Here is a 24,941-nt window from a genome sequence, read left to right as displayed (position 1 = left end):
CACTCAAGAAAGTGATTGTTACTAGAGTCCTTTGTCAAGAATAGTTAAATATTTTTATTTTTTCAAAATATATTGTCAATACTTTCTCTAAATATCTGTATTTTTACGGTAGTAATTATATTAAAACGAATTTAAAATATTTCTTTAAATTAATGTCAATATCTGAATACTTAAAAAAAAAAGTATCTTTTACAAGGTTGGATATTATAACGTAAGACGAGTTATAATAGGACACTAAATAATAGTTAGTAATTAGACACTAATTTTAGTCATATATTAATGTATTGTTTAAAACCTAATTATAATAAAATAAGAAACGAATAAAATAAAATTTGGAGAAAAATAATCGCTTACAGTTACAATTTTTTATTTTTCAGTTTTTTTTTTATGATGACATTGTATTTTTAACTATTTAATTTGCAGCTTAATATTTTTCTAAGAATTTGGTTTTAAAAAATTAAATCCATCTAAACTAGCATTTCGTTATTAATAAGTATTTACAATTTAAACAAGCTAAATAGTAGAACTATTTGTATGTTCAGTTACAAAATACTAAACTCTAAGCACTAATAAATAAATAATTTAACTAGGAACTTGTTCGGTATTCCGAATTATTAAAATAAATTATATTTTAGTATACAAAATTAAAAATATATTGCAAATTAAAAGACATCAAAAAGTTCAAAAGGATTAACAAAAAATTGTATTAAAATATATAATTTATATAGACGTTAAATATCGTAGTACAGTTTGTATATGGAAATTATGTATAAATCGAATTAAGTAAAATGTATTTTAATTTTTTTTTTTTTTTTTGTACAAATCGAACAAAAAAAATGAACAGTGTTTACCGTTAAATCGCCTTGCGGATTAATAGAAATTCGTATAATACATATAAATGCGTCATAAATAAATGAACGCTATGAAAATCGTTAAACGTATAAGCAATTCGATGGAGAAAAACGAATTCGGTATTCATTTATTTTTAAAATGTGAGGTACATATAATATGTGGTTCCTTCAGCGAAAGGTCGAGCCCCGGAGGGTTGAGTCCAATACCGTTAGACAGATCGCCAATCGTATAAGAAGGAACATTGCGTGCGTATATAAATATATGTACACGCGTTTAAGACCATCGGCGCGTAACCCTCGAGGCGCGTCCCGGGAGACTTCAACTTTTAATTTTCAAACAGTAACCGGCCCTGTCCTGCTACGAATACGCACACACACACACACACACACACACACACACACAAACAAACACACGCACGCACGCACACAGTAACTGCAGTAGCCGATACATAAACGTTTCGTTTCGTTGTACTATTGTAACTTTTCTCTCCTCGCGTTGAAACGAATAAAAAAAACGTTCGTCTCCCGCGGGATGATCGCGAAATATCGTACACACACATTGTTATTACTATTATCATATTGCACCCGAACGCACGCATTACGCGTCCTTCGTGGCATGGGAACGGGACAACTCCGTCTTCTTCTCGTCATCCCCCGGCGCCGTACATCAAACCCTATCTATTCAGATTTGCCTCGCCGCAGGGTCTCCCCAGAAGTCTTTTCCCTCGGCCCTGCCGTTCTCGTCACATCCGATATGCACACGCACATACTGCATGTACGTGCGCACTCACATTCGTCTCCATCTTCCCCCGATCGACGTGCCCGTCCAATCGCGTTCCACTACCGCACATACCTGACGTGCGTTGTACACAACACTTGCTGCCTTCGCGACCGAAACCCCTCGCACAGGTCCGCTGAGAGTATTGTTCCCTCGTAAAAGCATATTCTCTTCTCAAACTATACGTGTGTAGATAATGTACGCCGCGTATACGCGTGTCATACTACACCCGGTGCTTACTTTCCCATCCTTTCGAAGACGTGCAACGGTACTATTTTTTGTACGTGTGGCCTGTTCTACCGACCGCCGGCAATACAGTAATAACCCAGAAATAGAACTGTTCAATAAACATAATAGTTTATACTTTTTTTTTTTTACTTTTTATTCTCAGTCAAAATATACAATCTGTATCAGATAATACATAATAAGTATATAAGAAATAATAAACAGGTAACAAGATATTGAGAAAAGAAGCCACCCAATGATGACACTTAATTGTGGATTTTCAAAAAGAAGTAATTGTTATTTTGATAAGTTTTTTATTTTATTATATCATATTTATTTTTTTTTTTTGTTTTTTAATGTTGTAATAGATCTCTGTACCATTTACGATTTAAGCGTCTAGGAGAGCTATCTGGAATTGAGAGTTGAAAGGTTTTAATGAGAAGAGAGACGGTCATGAAATCTTTATTGAAATATTTGGCTTCTTCATTAATTGTTTTTAATTTTAAGTCTGAATGGAGAGTATAGTTTGATATGTATGGAGAAGCATTATTAATCTTCTTAAGGAAATATTCTAGAAGAATTGCATTTTATTATGATTGGAATTCTTTGCAACTGAAGACCGTATGTTCAGATAGGTTTCAGTAGTGTCTTGTAAATGAGGACTTTGATATTAAGTAAAATGTGTTTATTAGAAATTAAAGGTTTGAGGATACAAAGATGATCGTTCAGAGACTGTTGGGCCCACCAAAACATAATAATAAATAAGATTAATTGATTTACGTAATTCAATTGCATACAATTCGCGATATATTTCGTAAAATATTTCTTCTGCCATCCTAAATAAATACCATATGTGTAATGTGACAGAAATTTGATGAAATAATTATTTATAAAAATATTCGATTGCAATATAATTATTTGTTCGTTCCTATAAAAAGACTTATTTACGGATTTGGTAATGAACAATAAAACCGTTCTGAAAACTACTTCATCATGTTTTTGTTTAACTTATTTAACGATAAAATAATCGCCAACTAACCAAACATTAAAATTATTATTAATTTAACTAATAAACTATGATTTAGAGACCATCAAAAACCAACTAGATTGGATTATTTATATAATTGTTTTTTATTTTTTTTTTTTTTTGTTTTCAGAAGAAGAGGCATCTTCAAATTTCATAATGAACTGTTTACAAATTATCACGAAAACATTAGTCGGAATTATTTACTCGATATACTCAATCATCCACCTGGCATATATAACAATTTATCCAGTGGAAAAATCTTTAAAAAATAAAGTCATACTCGTAAGTATATATAAAATTCAAACGACGCAGGAGTAATAAAATTTACATTAACGTTAAGTACGTCGTAGAGGTACGCTTACTCAAGACATTAACAGAGTCAATTGTTTTGATGAGGTCTACCCACAAATACTACAAACACTAATGTTGGTACTATAATATGTAATATGTATGCTACTAAATATATGTCTCGAAAATAAACCGTGCACAGGGTGATTCGCAGAAAATGCTCACTATTCATTTAATTTGCTCAGCTAGAATTAACGAGATGGGTTTATAAATTTAATAGACGAGTAAAAAAAACTATACTACGCTCAGTTTTCCTTATTTTATTCAACTTCGAAATGGAGATTCGTATAAGTAGACGATGGTCGTAACGTTAAATGGGCACGTTTTAAAAATCATCAACGTTATGTTGTACAAACTTTTATCTACGTTTTGTCGCGCGGGATTTTTATTTTATTAGGTGCACATTTTTTTTATTCGCAGTTGAAAGTGCACTTATGTGCATGTACATAGTTTCTGGTTTTATGGAATATAAATTATGGGTTATGATCATTATCAATATGATCATTATTATTAATTAATAAAGTATTATTATCCTCTGTCAGCACGATTGAACTGGAGATCTATTCAGAGCCATTCAGTGCTGCCATCATATACGTTCTTTCTCTCTCTTGCTCTCCGAATCTGTTTATCTTCGAAGCCACGTTTCAGACAATACTTTCATAAATATTTAACAACCAAATTCGACCAGTAGCTTTTAAGGAGTTTTTACCTTATTTGTTTTTTAGATTTAAAACGTTTTTTGATCCGTTCGCTTCCTCACATCGAGACAAAACTACTCCGATTAATGAGATGATTTCGGGCTTTTTACATAACAATAAAAAAATATACTAAAAACTAAACCTACAACATAAGTACTTTCGATAAATAGGTGACGGGTGCCGGCAGGGGACTGGGTCGGGAAATGAGCTTGCAACTGGCCAAGGAGGGTGCGATGTTAGTCTGCGTGGACATAAACGCGGATGGCGTCAAGGAAACGGCGGACATGATCAATGGCGGCCGAACTGGCAAGGACGCGGTGGCCGATCACTACACCACAAACGTAGCCGAGCCGAATCAGGTGAACGAGCTGGCCAGGACGGTGGAGGAAAAATGGGGCAAAGTGGACGTGCTGATCAACAACGCGGGCATTGTGGCCAGCGCGCCGCTGATGGAGAACACCGACGAACAGATCAAGCGCATGATCGACGTCAACCTGGTGTCGCACTTTTGGGTGAGTCGGTGGTTAAGTGGTTATTACTTGTGATTTGGGGTTCTAAGGGATATCTTTACAAGACGAATTGGATATTTTAAGTGATTTCCTTCGCATGCTCCCTGACCCTAATTTTATTCCGATGAAACTGTTTGCAAATTCTTCGACCAAATGATTCCGTTGATTGTGTATATTCGGACGAAAAACACCATTACCGCGGAATCATGATTATTTTTTTTTCGATTTTTCCTTAAACAGACATTCGGAGAGTTTTTGATTGAAAACAGTTACAAACACGCTGAAATCGAAAGTGTTCCGAGAAACACTTGGTAGCGTGGGTGGCGATTTCGTACAGAGTATCACGAATGAAAAAATAGTAGAGGGCCAAATGGGTGATTGACGTTGAATATTACGATTCAACTGGTAAAAGTCCGATTGAAACTAAAAGTCGCGAGATGAGAAATACGTACTTTCATCCGCTGTGGGCAGGTAATACTTATTGATAGATATTTTACCGATATCCATTTATTCTCACGTCCTTTTTAAATCACCCCATTTGTTCGTACACGAACTGGCGTGATTGTACCGACGGAAAAAAAGAAAATATACCACTTTAACAGCTGTGAAAACTTCACGTAGCGCAAATCAATCCGATCAACGGTGGCGCGAGTGTAGTTCTGTGAGTCTGAAGACTTATTGTTGTTTTCTTTTTTTTTTTTTTTTTGATATTTGTTAGATAACATAAATGGAAGTAAATGCTTGAAGTGGAATTAGATTGCTTTAGTTTAAATATTTCCGAAAATTACATTAGACAAATGGAAGGGTTTCGTGCAACGACCAGACAAGTCCAAATTTTGAAATTGTTCAAGAGACATGTTTTGTATTACCAAAACTTTAAAAATTTATATTTTTATTTGTAAATACTACATGAATTTCTTTGATTATATGTAAATGTATGAGTGATATTAATTTAAAATAAGTTTTTCATCTTCTAAAATAGCTTGGAATAGCTATGAAACATATGGACTTACCTGGTTTTTTGCCCATAAAATGTAAAAAAAAAATAATAAATTTTATTGTTTTTTATGTTTTTCTTTAAAATAATGTATTTATTTCTCATACAATATGGTAAAACACTTTATTAACAGTTTTGTAAATAATTTTAATACCGGTCAATAAAATAAATTAATGAAATTTTATGGAAAAATTGTTTAGTATTATAAGTATGAAACATATGTTTTTTTAAGAACTAAATAATAATATTTATTATTGTGAAACTACCTACTAATGTAGGTACCTATATATTTATAAAGTATTATGTCCAATATTATGTTATATTTTTTATTAGAGATATATTTTAGAAAGTACCCATAACTTAAACTACTATTACTACATATTACTACTATCAATACTGACTACTTATTATCACGGTTGTATATCTACATACGGCTGATGTCTATATTATGTATAATATTGACATCTGTAATCTACAAACATGATTTAAGATCTTAAATCAGGTCTACATCCGTGCTTACTATTACATTTTTGTTATGCATTATCTAATTTTACAATATAGCCAACAGTTTTGGACAAGAATCAAACAAGTCCGGACTTATCTGGTTCTTGCTCGTAGTATCTTAAACAAAACAAGTCCATTTACTCAATAATTCCGTAAATAACCATTAGACTTATCTCGTTCTAGCATACAAATGTAAAGAAGAAGAAACTGTGAACGAAAACATCAAAAAGTGACTTTCGAAAAAAAGTAAACTTGTTTGGTTGTTGCACGGAGCCCTTCAATCGTTAGCCTAATTACAGCGCTCCTTCACCATTTCTATATATTTATATTTATCATAATTGGTTTTTTTGTTTTTGACTTGGTACTGGTCAAATAATTGTTCATTGTCTCTCACATTTATACCAGCACAGCAAAATCGTAAAACATCACCGTTATTCCTATGTGCGCGTGTACTTAGACTATGCTATGCTTCGAAGTAAGAAAACAAAATAGGAACATTCTATTGGAGTTTCACGTCGATAACAAACTGACCAACTAGGCGCAAAAACCTTAATCCGCGCTTTATAAATAGGTCAAAATTTAAGAACCGATTTCCATCACATGCGTATGACCGTTGTTCTCGTCAAAATACCCGTTTCACGTGACCCACAACAATAAAAAATGTATCTGTTGTTGTACACATATCACACATGTACAGCTTACGTGTATTTACTTGTGTATATTATGGTTTACGCCGTAGAGCTAATCGATTAAATTAATGAAAAACTAATTAAATACTATACGTCGACAACTACACACAACGTACTCGCAACCCAACGAAATTAAATGAAGTTGCATACAATATTTTATAATTACGTCGAAACATTAATTACCACTAAATGTTGTTATTCTACAACTCGTTGGCGAAAACAGTAATTACATATAACATTAGTCTAAAGAAAATGTTATAATTATTTTAGGTACTATGTATTATTATTATTATTATTATTACTGGTCGTACGAAACTATTAAGTTAACCCCTTACTGTATATTGTACCATATGTGGCACAAAGCGGTTTTTCCTTATTAGCTTATTCAATACTTGAGATATTCCAAAACTGCATGCATGGCCAGATTTGGCACAAACAGATGCATAAAAACAATACAAGGTGCTGTGCTCTAGGATTAAAACTGTTAAAGTTATTATCAAATAATTTTTATAATAAACGAATGTTACATTATCACCTGCTGTGTTGATTTCAAACAATGATAACTTATCACATGTAAGAACGATTTACGTTCTAAAAAATACTACTAGTTTTGAAATTTTAAGAAGAATCGAATGAAGTCAAGTCTTTAATTTTAATTGAATTATCCTCTGAGAAATGTTCAAATTTATGTCTGTGCCGATTATGGGACAATATGCATTAATGTCATGACTACTTGTTCAAATATTCATATTAGATACCTACCTTACTCTGTGCTATAAGATTTTTTTATTTTAATGCTTATAACATAATGCAACTTCATATTTTTACTTCTCATTGACTTTATTTTTTAGTATTTTATTTTATGTTTTTTATATAGGTGATATATATATATATATATTCTATATATCAGAGGCGGCCAAACTTTTTTCGACCACGATCTACTGAAAATATACTTCACCTTTGAAGATCGACTTTCTAGGAAATTTTTTTATAAACCAGAATAAAAGATAAAAACTTTACAAGTAAAACTTATCGACAATTTGTTCATAACTACCACGATTAATTGTTGTGCACGTGGCCTAAAAATAAATTCTAACATGATCGACTCAGAAATTGTCCGCGATCGACCGTTTGACCGCCCCTGCTATATATATATATACAATTCGGAATCGTTTTAACGCAACCCGGGTTTCTGTCGATTGGGTGGTCCGTGTTATACAGAGCATCCAATTTAACGCGCATGATGCACCCATTATTTATAGGGTACATGCAGGGGCACATTGGCAATTATTTTCAGCTCGGGAAATATGAAACAAACCGGCCCATGAACCACACATTAAACTATTTTACCCCTCCCTCTCCCAAAAAATGCTTTATTTTGCATCAATTTCAAAATTTGTTTAGTTTCACCCCTAAATTAGTAAAATCTACAATAACTTTATTATAATTATAGCTATAATAGTTTTGAATAAGTCATACGATTAATCAGTTCAAACTTGAACTTGAAGTTTGATTTTAATGCATCTTTAAATGTATATTTATTTTTTTTAGTGATTTTTATTTATTTTATAGAATAAAACTTTTTTTTGGTAATTATATAATAATATAGAGCGGCCCAAACAAGGACCGGCCCATCAGGAAAATTCCCGATTTCCCAATAGGCCAATCCGCCCCTGGGTACATGGGCAATAAATCGAGCATATGGTCCATGTGACGATTTCGAGTCATCGCTAGACAAGAACGAAATGGTCGAAGGTAAACAAGCTTGCTCTTTTGTAGGTCATAGAACGCATTTATTACATATTTTATTTGTATGTGTTTGAAAGCAACTAATTAATGTTCTCGGTGCTAAATCTGATGTAGTATCTCAATCGTTACTCAGATACGTATTACGTGATGAATTGATTTTTATATGCTTGTATTAAAATCACAAGTCTTACAGCACAAAGTTCGAAACTTAAATGTTTCAATATTCGTTAAAATACAAATTATTTTACATTATTTTAAATTTTAAAAGTTGATAAAAAAAAGCCGATTCAAATGTTCGAGATTTCGAATACTATTTTGGTAACGTGGATTTTAATTATTTTACATTTAATGTGCTAATTTTAAAACAAAATTTGAAATAAAATTATTTATATATTTTTCACACCTAACATTACCTTCGAATAATTAATCATATAAGATCAATGAACAAAATCGATATGCGACTCGATTAGAGATTACCCATCCACGTCGAATCTCAAATCTTAAAGGTCACCGCATGCAAATATTTACTCGATCCGAAATAAACATTTACGGAAAATTTTAAATGTATATGATTAGTATGGAATCGTTAAGCCGATATCCACAAATCGCACTAAAGCACAATATGTTGTCCGATCCACAGTGTACACTGTACCCAGTGGCATAACTAGGGGAGGGGTATTTGCCCTCTTATTATTTCTTTCTTACCGTTTAGCTGTAATCATAAGTTGAATTCCATCGTTATGACTAGTGATGGGCACTATCGAATAGTACTATCGAACTATTCGATAATTTAAAATTATTCGATAGTTTACGACTTCTGAATTATTCAGTAAAATTTGAAATTAGCTTAGCTTAAATAATATTTATTTTATTTTGAGATACCTAATCACTATTGTGCTAACTGATTAATGATAAGAATAACAATTGACAAAAAACGTTAACGCGTTAACATTTTGATTTTTTATTCGATATATTCGAATAGTTTTTCCATGAAAAACTATTCGGTCATATAAAATAATATTCGACTATAATATTCGATAGTTTATGCTTACTATCAAATACCATTCGATAGTGTAAACTATTCGATAGTGCACATCACTAGTTATGACTACTCTCCTATCGTGCGTACTCAATTTTGTAATTACAATAGAAACTTTTCCGACATCAATACCACGTTCTGTGTTATAATCATGGACAATAAAGAAAAAACTATTATCTTCGTTTAAAACATCAATATCCTATGCTAATCGTATTATTTTTAATCGTACTCAATAGCTTATGGTTGATCGCATTGTTCGAGTTTCGTATCGATTAAAGTATTTGATCGTTTTTAGTGTAGCGATAAGTCTTGACGTAAACGAGTTGAAATCAAACGCGCAGATTTAGCCGTCTCTGAAAAATTATCCCCGACACATCATCGGGGCGGTACTTCGACGGTTGTGCACGTACGACCTACTTCCCCCGATTGCATATCAATCAAGGCGTACGCGAACACCGTCCGTCGTACGGCCAGACCATCGTCATATCACGTTTGTCAGGTTAAACGTCTTCGATTACGCGACGGTACGATTATTTTAATACAGCCGGTAATGCGTTTATAATCGACGCCGCTGCGCTAAACGTGTTTTTTTTTTCTGCCAATAACGGCACAGCGTTATTGCACGTCCGATGAGATTTCAATTTCCATTTGATTGTCGAAACGCGCGCACGGCGTGATGGTGAACAACGCGTGTAAACGCGTACCCGACCTCTAAATGCAGCAAATCATTTATGGTAGTGTCATGGCGATCGGCTCGCGTGAAATGCAATTAATGTTACGTTAATTAATGTTATGCCCGTCGACGTTGTCTCTGCAGTGCGTTATTGTACACTTGTAATATGCGCGTTGGACGTGTAGGTATTCAATTGCGGTGAGGACGAGGGAGGGACAGAGTTATCGAATTATAAACGATCCCGTCCACGAGGGATTGTCGAAAACGGACTGAAATAGGTTTGAGTAATGCGCTTTACTAATATACACATGTATAATTCCAAATACACTCGCTCGCTGATCGATATATATTTATCAAAAAGGACAAAAAGTGTAAACTAAAAACGTGCAATAAGAAAGGATTTTTCGAAAATCTCATCGAAACAATAGTGGACTAGGAAATATATTTTTTTTTATAACTACCAATTGAGGAGCATGTAAATTAATATTGTACAAATAAATAAAAATAAGCATCCTTGGATCGCATACAACGGTAATCGTGGACCTAGTTTTCGAGTTTATAATCAGTGACTGCTCTAATCTAAAAATAATGGTAAAACGTCTCGCGAAACAACTCCGAACACCTAATTCAATCAGTCGATAATATTATTACGGCGGTAAAAAAAATTGTGATTACAAGTACCTTTATTATTATTCTATTCGTTCTACAAACGAACAATGCAACGTAAAATACGCATGCTTTCGAACCGATCTCGCCGATGGACTATTATGAGTAGGTACGATTACGTGGAGTTCCTATTAGACACCGGCTTTCGGTGAGGGAGTGGCTTCGGGTATTGCAGGGGGTGAAATCGTGCAACACGTATACACGAGGAGGGGCGAGTAATCGTGGGGACGCAGCAAAGACATCGTACGAGTATACTGAACTCGCAGTAAACGGAAAAACCGTTTCGCGACGCAAAAACGATCGGAAGCGAACGCGAAAGACAAAAAGTCGCCAAGATCGCGGAACTCGACCGCGTGGGTCGGCACGTTCAAACTCGCGCGTTTCGGATGGTGTGCGACACGTAAAACGTGATATGTAAAACGCGCGCGGCACAAACGTACCCGCAGGAATACCGGGATAAAAGCCCGGCGGACGGAGGGGAAACTCTTAAACCGGCAGCTCGTTGCCGCGCGGGAACTAGACCGCCGTCGCGCCTATCCCGTTCGAATCCCAAAACGATCGTATCCGCGGCTAAGGGGGAAGGGGGGGGAGCAACCGCCCCGCTCCTGGCAGGAGAACAAGTCTCTGGACGTCGGTCGTAAAAGTGTACGGTTCTCCCGCGATAGTTCCGAACGCGCGTGCAGGGTCGTAAAACGAAACCGCCGCCGGTGCGATAACACTTTCGGGCGGCAACGAATACCCGTTTTATAAACACGCGTACGTTTGTTACCCCTTAACGCTGCCCGGCTTGCCCGTAGAACGATTAGGTTCCGGACGGCCGGCGCTCGGGTTCACCGGTAAAAATTTCAGCCGGGGGGTTCCCCTAAGACCGCGAACGCTCGTGCGCCACCACTTATTATTTATACACGTGCGCGCGCGTACCCGCTTCGTACGGGTTAATATTGCACGAGTTCTCGGTGCGCGAGGGATAACGATCCGTTTAAAAATTCAACGATCGCCCGAATGCGTCCCGGGATCACGTGTTCCGCAGCGTTTCGGCAGATCGATTGTTTCGTTAAGCGCACGTGTAAAACGGTCTTTCGAACACGCGTAGTCAGTGGCGCACACAGGATTTTTTTTCGGGGGGGGGGGGGGGGGGGGTCAAGGTAAAAATATTTTACAATTAACAAAATTATGCAAATCCTTAATATATTTTGACTTAAATAATAGCATTGATAAAATAATAGACTATTCTATAATCAATGATACTAGATATTCAATACTAGCTCTTCATATTTCAAACTTGTAAGATTTGTAAATTTTAACCTAGACATCGGAGAAAATTTCGGAGGGGTTGCAACCCCTTAACCCCCCTCTGCGTGCGCCGCTGCGCGTAGTGCTGATCACGAAAACGTCGCGCCGACGGATTGATTGCGGATACCGGTCCGGATATCGTTTTTCGTAAAACGTGAGCGTACCGTTATTGTTTCGCGATCGTTTTACTTCCAAACATTTTCGAAATATTTCGGACCGCAAATGACCGCTCGGTGTTAGACCAGAAGCGCGCACGAAGACGTGGTTTGCAAACACTTTCAATTTTAATTGTATTCTTTACCGTAAAGTAAAGATAAGTTTTAAGTTCTACCAAGACGGGTATGATAATAAACTTCGATTCGTTCGGTTTTAATTCATTCGAAAATTCATTATACAAAGAATTTACGGTATTCTTGTCTACCACGCATGTTTATATAAAACACGCATTAATATATATTATAACGTGTAAGTAAATTAGTGTATTACATTTTAATATGTCAATAGATCTTTCTTTGCGAGTATAGTTTACGGTTTACGTTATTAGGAGGACAAACGAAAAATAAAATAAAGAAGTTTTTGTATAAATATGAGCTTATTAGTAACTATGTGGTTAATTCATATTAACAAATGTTATAAAATATAAAAATATTAAAATAATAATTCAAATAATTGATGGTGTCTATAAAAATTAAAATTTTTTGAAAAGAAAAAATTAATTCATACTACTTTTATTTGTAATAAAAACATTAGTAGAGACAAACCTTTATAATGTCTTGTGGTTGTAAGATATAATAATAATAATAATAATAATAATAAATAATTATATTAGATAATTAAAAGTGATAATATTTGCAATAATATGTTACCTATATCATTTATTTGGAAATGACCTTTTTTTAAGTTAATATATTTAAGTATAATTATTCAAGTATATATTATATACCCAAGTTATGGGTGGTCGATGGCAACATGTTTTGTTAAGAATTAAAACATATGTGTGCGCGCGCCAATGATAAATAAATTTTATATTGTAAGTTATTAAGTAAGAATCAATTGAAACAATAATAAAATGTAGGTACACTTTCCTTTAACTTAAAATAGGTATATAATTTTACCGATTTTCTATTTAATTGTTCTTCTTTTTCTTTTTTTGCTATTCCTTTTTTTTTATGCTGTGAACCACTCAAACGTTTACATTTAAAATTAAAATTGGGCATTTTTAATAAACTTACACAGTACAACACAACTCAACAGACTTCAACAAACAGGTATTTCACCAAACGATCACAACCATAAAAACAATGACAATAAAATACATTTTATCTTTATTTATCATAGCTATTTCGTTAAATTTTCCTTTTGCGAAGAATTAATTTCATATATATTAATATTGTGTGTGGGCCACACGGTTATTATATGTAGCTTTAATACAATAGGTATAGCCAATAATACTAAAATATACTATAATATACTATAATATAATATACTATAGTATAATACTAAAAATAAAACTAAATACATGATTAAGTTTCCAGCTATATTTCAACCAAAAATCCCAATATAGGTTCCTAAATTACAATTCTAGATATTCTGACAAGTTAATAATAAACTAAAATAATAAATACCCATCTATTCAATTCAATTTTATTTTTAAATACAAATGAATAATGATATTATCGACTTTTTTGCCGTCCTTAAACACTTTGCCGCTATTGTCGCCTGGAGCAACTGCTCCTTTTGTCCCCCCCTTGATGCGCCCCTGCTAAGTATAATAAAAATAAATTTGCCACAGAGCCATTTAAACCATTGGTCCTTAATTTTTGCGTCTCCGGTATTTTATGCGCGATTATGAAGTGGTACCAACCGTGGTTTTTTTATTGATATATATATATTAATTTTTTTTTTATTTATTTATTTATTTTTTTTTTTTTTTTTTGCAGATGGTTCGAGCGTTTTTGCCAGCTATGAAGAAACGCAACGAGGGTCATATCGTAGCCACGTCCTCTGTGGCTGCGTTCACGTGTGCAGCTAATATTGTCCCTTACGCGGCTACCAAATACGGTGTCACGGGTAAGTCAGTATAAAATAACAACAGTGCCGCGGCAAGCTTTGCGAGACTCTAGGCAAAATCAATACAATTTCCTCACACCTAATTATATCCCACTATTTTAACTTGACAAGTTATGGGCCCCCGAATTTATTTTAAGTGCGAAGCCCTAGGCGATTGCCTAAGTTGCCTGATCACTAACGACGGCATTTATTACATTTTCTTCATACATTTAAAGCGCAGTCGATAGATATGTATTACGTTCTCCATTGAACCATTTGAAACACTGCGATCACCTTGAAGCTCGATTTATTCGCAGTACCTGTGTACGGTTTTTAAGCGGTAAAGGGCCGAATATAATTTCCGTCAAATGATGCAGGTTCTCGAACATCATCTAACGTTCACTTTAGACAGGTTTCGCATAACATAGATATTTAACACAGATATTTAGATTTTAATATTACCAAAGAATATAAATGTTTAGACTTAATTAGGAATCATGTGGGACGGTTGAAAGTATGTGCTCGGTGAAAGAGATCTAACAGATCTCGTGACCAATGTGATGGAGAACGAATCGTAATCGAAATAATGACCATATACCTGACAGCATAGGCGAAGAAGAGCGTATATGATCGTACGTGTATGCAGTGCCGCAAAAACTGGGTGTGCATGGTGTGCCGCGTACACGGATCCCAAGGCTTACATAAATTTGGGGGGTCCCCTAGTCCCAGCCTGAAATAAATTACACTTTACAAACACACAATTATTTAATAATAAAAAGAAAATTTTTTAAAAATGTAGGTAAAGTTGTTATAATATTTTAGAATAATATAATATTTATTTAACAATGAGGCCATTGAGTATTTGAGTAGGCGTACAACATACCTACCTAAACTACTTAAATGAATTTACTACATAAATATGTGATAAAGTATAATATATAACAGTTATAGGTATTTAATTTGATATATATATATATATATATATATATATATATATACATATATCATACACTAACTGATGTGAAATGTGTTTCAAAACCTAAAAAAATTGATACTTAAATTGAACAAAAATAAATCCTAGGAAGGGGCCCAAATAATTACCGCACACGGGCCTCCTATTTTGTAGTTGCGGCACTGCGTATATGCGATGACCGACAGATGTTAAATCCGAAGTTCACATGATTCAGCCATGATTAATTTTATTCTCATTTATGTATCCTAAATTATTTTTCAAAAACATTCATTCGATACAATTATAATCGTAGACATAGACATTTTAATTTGTAAATTTTAAATATTTGCACATTACAAACTTACATTTACTATATCATATTTGCCAACAGTGTTGGGAATAGATAATGCAAAATTTATCTAGATAAAGATAAAAGATAATATGTCCAAATCCATCTAGATAAAGATAATAGATAAAAAAAATTAAAATATATATAATCTAGATAAAAAAAAAGATATTTTCAAAAAATGTTATTTTTTGGTCAATATTTCATATTCTAATAATATCTATGAAGACTCAATTATAATCAGGGGCGTAATTAGGAATTTCTTATTGGGGGGGGGGGGGGGGTACAAATAAAAAGTTCAAAGTATATATATAGTTATAACTTTTCCATCTCAACAAAACTGTCGTTATTCATAACCAAATAATCAAAATACAAGTGTTTGATAGAAACAAAAACTTTTATTACACAAATTTGTAATAAAACATATAATTAAATATAATTTTTGTAATTACAATAACTGAAGACGTCTGGGGTGTTTATTAGCATATGCATGACTTCACGTTTTATAATTATTTCAGGGTGTATACAATGGTAATTCGTTCAATAGATGATATCATATTATCATAATATATTGATATTTCAGTATTTCACCGTGTGCCCGTGCGTGAAAAAGGGCCTACAATAATAAATAAAGTATAAAATACGGTGAATGGGGGGGGCTCTATGGGCCCACCTCTTAAATACGTCCCTGATTGTAACCATTATTATCAATAGGTACCTAGGTGTTTAATGTTTATTGTAGTAATGTAGTGTACCATTAAACAGTATTTATAAATTATGTACAATATTTAAAGCCAGTTAATCACTAAAATTTTACAGAAAAAAAAATGAAAATTGCTCTGTAAGTATCAGGATGAATACAAAATACATAAAAAAATATAATAAAAAAATATTTTAAGTTAACAATATTGTTCTCCATATAATATTAATTTGATGATTTTCATTATTTTATAAGTAATTACGACTTTACGGGTTCCAAGAGTGAAGTAATAACTATTCAGCGTATGAGTTACGTATGTATACTAAAATCAAATACCTACTATACTTGGAACTTCCATGGAAATATAAGAAATTAAGTTTAAAAATACCAAAAATATTTTCCCGACGTGAAAGTACAAATAAAATGACATACCAAGAAATAATAATTACTTATTAACAATACACGAATTGTGATTATGAATACAAAATCTATATGTATAAAAGAAAGTCAAGTTATTTACAGAATTTATAATTCAAGAACGGCTGGACCGATTTTGATGATCTCTGATTTATTGGATTCGTCTCCGTACAAGAATAAAAATAACTCTAATCTTGGCAAGAATATAGAAAATTATCTAGATAAGTAAAAATTTTATCTTAGATAAGTAATTAGATAACTTGGCATTATTTATCTAGATAAGATAAAAGATGACAAAAAATTTATCTAAATAAATATATCTAGATAAGTCCCAACACTGCTTATATATACGTTCCTATATTAGCGTTAACAGGGATGGGACAGAGTGATGACGACAAACTGACCAACAGAAAGTATAAAAACAATTGTAAACATGCTAAAAAGAAAGAGAGAAAAAGCACGACTTACATATATATATATTAAACTTTTAGTTTACGCCACGTTTTCAATTACTTTGGATGTATAATCTATCGATTTCGTTTTTCTCACAGGGCTCATGGCTAGTCTCAGAGAAGAGCTTAGAGTCAACCCGTCCAACAACATAAAATTCACTACTGTCCATCCATTCTTTTTGGACTCGGCCCCGATCAACGTGAAACACTGGGAAGTTAAGTGAGTAAAAAATACGTTTGACGTACATTGCGCTCGAACGAGTGTACACGACGAGAGGTTTGTAGGCCGTACGCGTTTTCGTTTTTTCGCTTATACATTGGTCAGTAACAAATGTTACAATGTCACGGCGATAGTTTCGAATCGATTACCAATGGGTATTCTTCCAGAACGCCGCTGTATTAAAATCATATTTAACTTAACACTATCCGTCTCGTTGTGTTTCCGTCCATTAATCGACACCGCTGTCCGTCTTAAAGTTACACACGATATCGTTAGCATGCGGGTTGTACCTAAAACACAACATTTATAAAAAAAAAAAAATTACTATCGAAGGCAGTACATATCGATAAAACATATATGCGTCTCCCTACAATGGAAAACGTGTGCATGCCGCCGGCGACAACCGACGCAAAACGTTATGTCATAATTTACTGCAATTCAATCGCACATCGAGCTCACCTTTGAACGCATTTTTTACTCTCGCTGCATCAATTGTATACAAATGTTTTTGTTGGCACACGCGTACACGTACGTACGGCCGTTCATTAACTGCGGCGAAACTCCAGCGCTGACGATTGTCGCACAACCGGGGCGTGAACATTTTACGATGAAATGAAAATTCACGCATGGAAAAAGAGAAAATTATTTTTCGTAAATCGTCCTCTCCGGTCGGCCGCAAACGCACACCTACCCGCAAAAATAACCGTTTCGATCCCGATTCGCACGAACCGAAGGTCGGCGAAAAACACCGTTTGGGAAACAGCTTTCGCGTCATTGTTTCGAACTGTACTAAGTATTTGATTTTTTTACGAAAACGTTTTTTTTTTTTTTTTTGAATTCAGGTCTGCACTGCCAATCATTTCGATCCCGCAAGTGGCCAGCGCAGCAATCCGTGCCATCAAACGCGATGAAGTCATCGTAACAGTTCCAGAAATTTTGAGATTGCTCATGACCATGTTATGGTGAGCGACAGCTAATTATTAAATCTCTATAAAATTGGTCCAAAAATGGGCACCACCGGGTAAAAATATAGGAAACCGTTGCTCTAGTAAGGCGCAATAACGTTTCCAAAGGTGCGTTGGGAATCCTTATCATAGGCGTGTCTTAGGGTCGTATCTCTAAAACACAGGCACGACCTGCAAAATTCTAACTTTAATTGGATTATTATCAATTAATACTAGTTTAAACGCCGCTTACAAATTGCGTTCCATTTAAAAAATTTTATAATACTAATTGCGCCCTGTGCAAACATATTTCAATTTATCGATACTGTGTAGAGGTTACAAACTGATATTTATATAAAACAACTAAACAAACATCTTAAACAATCGTACAACATGGATGATAATAAATAACGATTTTTAAAACAAGTAATGGTAGATTTTGAATCAAAATGTATTAGTAGATTCGCATTCATAAAAAATATATCTTTTACATTTTTTCCCATACCATAATATTTTTTACTATAGGTAATATTACAAAATACATACATAAACAATAGATTTGTGCCTATTGGTAATAAACATAATATTTTTATACAGTTACAATTACAAATGCAATAATAAAATAATAATATAAAAAGCGAAAACCATATTTTTCACCTACCTATATATATATATATAGTCAAGCCTGGACATTAACAAGTTAATAAGTTAAAATTTAACTTAACTTATTTCATTACTGATAAATTAACTTTATATATTAACTTAACTCATTTCCTTACAAATTAACTTGAAATTAACGTAATATTTTTTCATTTATTCTAATTAAGTTAATTTTGATTTTCAAGACCAAAAAAATATTTTTGTAAAATACCGCATTCGATAACAAGTTCATGAGATTTAGAAAAATATAAAGATACAAATTTCGAAAAAATTTTAGATGAGACCATATTTATCTCGGTATTAACAATCAATTGGGGTCCTACCGGTCTTGGAAAAAGTACTCAACCGTTTTCAGACTATTGGGTAAAAATAGCGATGTCACCCATAAATATCATTAACTTGCCCAGCCTTGCAAAATTAATGAAATTGCGACTAAATATGAAAAAATAAAATTAATTTTTAATTTTTATTATTTTATTACAAAAATAAATTCTATAAGCATTTAAATATTTTATTTAGACAAAATTGGATAAAAATCACGAAAATCATAGGTAGCTCTTAGTTTATTAATATTATATTAAATTCCAACATCATTATTCATCATTTTTATGAAATTCATTGATTCACCCTATCGACTTTTATTAATAATTAATAAATTACGATATGAGCATGGGTAACCATATAGTTGCTTCATTTTATAAAGGCTATATTCATTTTCAAAATTGCAATACTTCAAATTTTAATCTTTATATTTTTATTTAATATAATTTATAACCTAATTATTTTTATTATTATTATTTTGGTACAAAATTAAGTTTTAACAAAATCGGATATTTCGACGAATTTCCATTTAACGATATTAACTTACAAACATTTCACAGTCAAAATATTTTAATAAATTAGGTGCTATTTATAAGCATTTAAATTTTTCGATTCTTCTATATCGTTTTCTTTTTGGTAGCAAAATTATAAATATTATTTTTCTCACGTTGAGACTAATACTTAGGACCAAGGACATAGGTAAAGAAGAGGTTATGGAGAGTATTAGATAATAACTATTTTTAATATTACTTATTTATTTACTAACTGGGATATTGGCAATGGGGGTTTTTTGCCGCCCTAGGCAAATCTAATTTACGCTGTCCTATGCAATAGTTAATTTTATGGAAAAGAGGAGGAGGGTTGAATAAAATATGGACATTCATTTTAACTACGAACCCTTGCTTTACTTAAAAAAAAAATGTTTTGACTGACCTCAGCTTTCTTTACAAAATATAAAATAATAATAAAACAAATTAAAATAAATGTTGGGTATGAAATAGAACAAGTAATATTTCTGACCATCATTATACATTCATTATCGTTATCATAGATCAACAATATGTATTTAATTAAACATTAAAAAATATATAACTACAAAATTAAAAATGTATTAAATAAAATTAATTTTGCGAACCTTTTCTTGGGCAAAATCAGTCAGTAAATTTTTAAACTCCAGATTTTCCATTACTTCTTTTTCAATAGAAATTGTAGCAAGATCACTTAACCTTCTTGATTCATGGAAGACCTCAAATAGTTTTTAATTATTTTTAATTTGGAAAAGCTCCGTTCATCAGATGCAACCGACACAGGCATAGTTAAAATAATACGAAGTGCTACAGGTACATTTGGTACAAAATTGTTATTATTTACAATAAACTGTAACACTTCTAACGGAGTACTATTGGGTTTTTATAACTCGGATCAGGGACGGATCTAGAGGGGGCGAATGGGGCGATCGGAGTTAAACGGTAAATCGGGATTTAACTGTATATAATTTTTTTTTAAAAACTTTTTTATTTAAATAAATAACCTATATCAAAATTAATATTTTTAATTGTATCTATATAAATATCTATATCATGTTAAAAATCCCCCCCCTGTTATCTCGGTCTGAATCTGCCCCTGACTCGGATATTGCTACTAACTCATCTGTCATTTCTATGGCATCAATATCTGATTTACTAACATTAACATTTTCATTTTCTGATAGTAGCAATGAGATCTACACAATTTTTCACAATATTATCTTTCGTTATACTTATGACTACTTATGTCATATAAAAATTTAAAATTATCGCAGTGGTTATGTAATTGTTCAAATCTTTCTTCGAGAGAATTGAGAGCTACGTCTAATATATAAAAGTATAATTCAACTTTAAATTTAGTTTTTAAATTAATTATGGGTTCATCTGGTTGTTCATAAGAAAAGAACACTGTTTTTATTTTTCGTGCACGTATTTTCGTTTTTTGCGTGAAAATAGCCTCAATATCCAATTCAAGAGCTATGGTTTCGCCATCTTTTAAAAATGTATTAAAACTCTCATCACATCGAGTTTTTTTTAAAAAATTAATAGTTTCAGATAAAATATTTCCTGCGCCAAATATATCTAATGTTACTTTCTGTAACGCTTTACTTGCTAGATTTATTTGATTTAAAATTGAGTGCCAAATTACAACGCAACACACAAAGTTAAAATTTTAATTTTTTTGGCTAAAAATTCAGCTTCTAATCGGATAATTTGATCAAAAGATATATCCTGACTTATTTCGTATAATGCATCAAATATTTCATCTGTTTGATATCTGAATGGTCTAATTGCATCTATTCTACTTTCCCATCTAGTTTCATTTAATGGCTTTAAAGTTAATTGTATTATATATTTTTTTAAAACAGCTCATCGATGAATAGAACCACTTAAAAATACAAATATAGCTTGAACTTGAATAAAAAATTTACTTGTTCCAATTGATGATTTACCAGTATCATTTACAACTAAATTTAGTGTATGAGTATGTACAAAAAAAGCACGACTATTTATATCTAAAAATTTTTTTTTGTACACCAGAATGACGACCTTCCATATTTGAGTCATTATCATAACCTCGCCCTCGCATATCCTGTATTGGAATTTTATTTGTTCTTAATTCTGACAATATTGCATTTGTAAGTTCCTGACCTGTGGTAATATCAACCGGAATAAATCCAAGAAAATGTTCACAAATATCTACTTTTTTTGTATCTCGGTTAATATCAACAAACCGTAGAGTTATTGACATTTGTTCTACTCTACTTTTATCGGGAGTACAATCTACAATTATTGAATAATACTTAGCATTTTTTAACTTTTCAAGTATTTTATTTTTAATCGAGAAAGTAAATGTATAATTTCATTTTGAATCCCCTTACCTAGATAATGATTATGAAACTCCTTGTTTTGAATTCTGCGAACATGTTCTGATAAAACACTATCAAATGTTGCCAGCAGCTGTACTAGTCCGAGAAAATTGCCATTATTGTTTTCGTAAAGAACATCGTTTGTACCTCAAAAAGGTAAACATTATTTACCAAGAAATTCAATGATTGCCATTAAACGCTCAAGTACATTTTGCCAATGCCGAGTTTCATTATTTAATACACGTCGATGGGCAGCATCTATAGTTTGATTGCTATTTAATCCAGCAGACATTTTTCTAAAGAATTAAAATGTATTTTGGTTGCAACCATGGAAAAAACATGTTTCATGTTCTTTAACTATATTGTGCACGTTTTTCCAATCATTATAGCCAAATTAGGTAGTGCATAATTTTCACTACTAAATATTTTACAACAAAAACAGTATACAATATCATTTTTAACAGAATATATTAACGACATACGTTCTATGATTTCACTATTTTTTAATGCTTTACTTAAAATTGAAATTGTAAACCGTCGATTTAACGCATCTCTGGTATATTTGAAATCTTTACTTGGTTTAATGGGACCTGCTTTTACTATTTGAAGTCGTAATGAATCTGAAAAAATCGCTGGCCATGTCCCGGGGTCAGATATATTATTTTCATTTTCATTAGATTTAAAACTCGTTTTTTCTTCTAAAGTTGTGTTTATTTCATTATTGAAAATGTCAATGGTATCGGAACTTTGTTCTGAGTTACCAACTTCTTTTAAATTATCAGTAACTTCTAAGGTTTTTGGTTCTTCTAAAATAATGTTAGAATGTGTTTCTGAATTATTTAAAACTTCATTATTTTTTTTCAAATATTTTTCAAAAGAACCAGAGTTTTTTTTAATTTCTTCATCACGTTTTAATTTTTGTTTTCGATATGCAGCTCCTGATAACCGTATACGTTTTTGCTCTGACATATTCAATAAATATTAATGAAATAATCCAACAAAATTAATACCAATTAGGTATTGCAGTTATAAATTTATTTTGATTTATGCGAAAAATTAAAAATTGTACACGTTCACGCACTTGATCTTCACTACCACTATCACTGTACAACAACTATTTACGTGTCAGGCAGGTGATTAAATGCCGCTGTCTTATTGACCGTTGTTTTCCAACTAAATAATAATTCTAAACTCGATAAAAACGTGCATTCGTCTGTGGTCGACTAATGCATGTATCGTTATCTCCGTTCTATTTATATTCAGTATTACGATTTTGGTGCCTACTCGGTAAACGAAGTATCAATAGTATATTATTAGTCATTATTTATTACATATTTATTTTTGATTATTTTGAACAATGAACATATAATTCTACATACTATATTATATTATAATAATTAAATCACTTCGGTTCATTTGAAATTTGACGCCCCCACACAAGTGCCGCCCTAGGCGGCGGCCTATTTTGCTACCACATTGAGCCGGCCCTGGTCCGGAAACAATAAATGGTGTCCAGTTGACCGAAAAAATGAGCGACCTGATCAACGTTTTTTTTTACGAACATATACGTAACTAGAGTTACACTTTCAGCTGTAGTAATTATTTTTAGTTTTCATATTATTATTGAACATTTAAAAGAATACTTTTTTTAAATTATATTTATCATATGTGATTTATATGAAAAATGAATAAAAACAAACGGTACATAAATTACCATAAATTTGACATTTGAGTGCTTCAAATCAATCCCAACAAAGAAATGTATATTTTTCTATTCTAATTAGAGTCTAATAAGATTTTTCTACATTTTCATTATCATTAGTGTTAAATAAGAACTATTGTAAATTGTTAATAAATATATATATCACTTATATCAACGCTTAATTAACTTCACTTATTAATCGAAGTTAAGTTAACGATATTTTTTAACTTAATTCATGTAACTTTCATGTGCATTAACTTAATTGTTAACTTAATTAAACATGAACTCAATTAACTGAGTTAAAAAATATCATTAACTTGCCCAGCCTTACCTATAGTAGTATAATCAGCAAGAGGAAGACCTAGAACAAAATACATCAGTCAAATAATGCACAATCCAGGAGTCACTTCCTACAGGGAACACAGACATGGCGAATGACAGGGAAAACGGAGAAGACATGGTTGTGATAAAAAAATCTGTTAAAAACCATTCTCCGGATTAAAAAGCATTAAAATAAAAAAAAAAGTAGTAATCATTATGTAATTATTATTACAGACAGTCCTAATTCTGTATAAAAATGGGATAAGAAGGGAAATATTGTTTGGTTTTTTTAAATATATGAGACGCAATTAGTATGCACTCAAAAAAAAAAAATCGGAACACAATTAGTATAACCTTAAAAAATTACCGGAGCGCAACTAGTATAGCCCCCAAAAATATCCAGGACGCAATTCGGAAGCAATTTTTGCCAAGGGACGCAGTTATGATTCCAACAATATGACGTTATTATACAACAAATTATAGTAGAAATTTAGAAAAAATTTCAATATATTCATATATGTATTATAAGGTAGGTAATAATGGTTTTTTTTTTTTTAATTTTAAAATCGTGTTTTCTGTCCCTTTTGGTGGCCCGGTATCGCATTTGTATTTTAAATGTCTTGTGCACGACCAGCTTAAAAAGTCTGAACACGTCCATGTCTTTTTGGTCCTTGGTCTTTTGGTTCATGGTCCTTATGAACGGGCCTGCGCAGAGAAATCGAACATTTCATTGATAATATTAAATGTAATTAAATAATTCACAAATAACTTACTACATTAAATTGCTTTTTATTTTTCCAGGATCATACCTCAAAAGTCAGCGGATTTTTGGCGAGACACGTTTAATACAAAAATCAACAATGTTTAATTGTCTTCATGTTTGTTAAATTAAAATGCAGTTTTGGTTAGGTTCAA

General features: G+C 32.4%; 1 protein-coding gene across 2 annotated transcripts in view; it reads left to right on the top strand.

Annotated features, from left to right (window-relative positions):
* LOC112689020 (retinol dehydrogenase 10-like) overlaps nucleotides 1-24,941 on the top strand; it is a 30,873-nt gene extending 5,932 nt beyond the window's left edge. Inside the window, exons 2-7 of one of the 2 annotated variants that reach the window (XM_025562516.1) lie at nucleotides 3,015-3,163; nucleotides 4,098-4,439; nucleotides 13,987-14,116; nucleotides 17,062-17,182; nucleotides 18,025-18,144; nucleotides 24,828-24,941. In XM_025562516.1, coding sequence (XP_025418301.1) covers nucleotides 3,015-3,163; nucleotides 4,098-4,439; nucleotides 13,987-14,116; nucleotides 17,062-17,182; nucleotides 18,025-18,144; nucleotides 24,828-24,894 — 929 coding nt within the window. In that variant the 3' untranslated portion in view covers nucleotides 24,895-24,941. Of the gene's footprint in view, nucleotides 1-3,011; nucleotides 3,164-4,097; nucleotides 4,440-13,986; nucleotides 14,117-17,061; nucleotides 17,183-18,024; nucleotides 18,145-24,827 lie in introns of both variants that reach the window. The other variant, XM_025562515.1, reaches the window with a different exon arrangement.

This window comes from Sipha flava, unplaced genomic scaffold (genome assembly GCF_003268045.1).
Source record: "Sipha flava isolate LNK unplaced genomic scaffold, YSA_version1 41_pilon_pilon, whole genome shotgun sequence".
In the NCBI taxonomy this organism is placed as follows: domain Eukaryota; kingdom Metazoa; phylum Arthropoda; class Insecta; order Hemiptera; family Aphididae; genus Sipha; species Sipha flava.
Note: the sequence above shows the minus strand (reverse complement) of the source record. Positions and strands in the feature narration are given on the sequence as shown.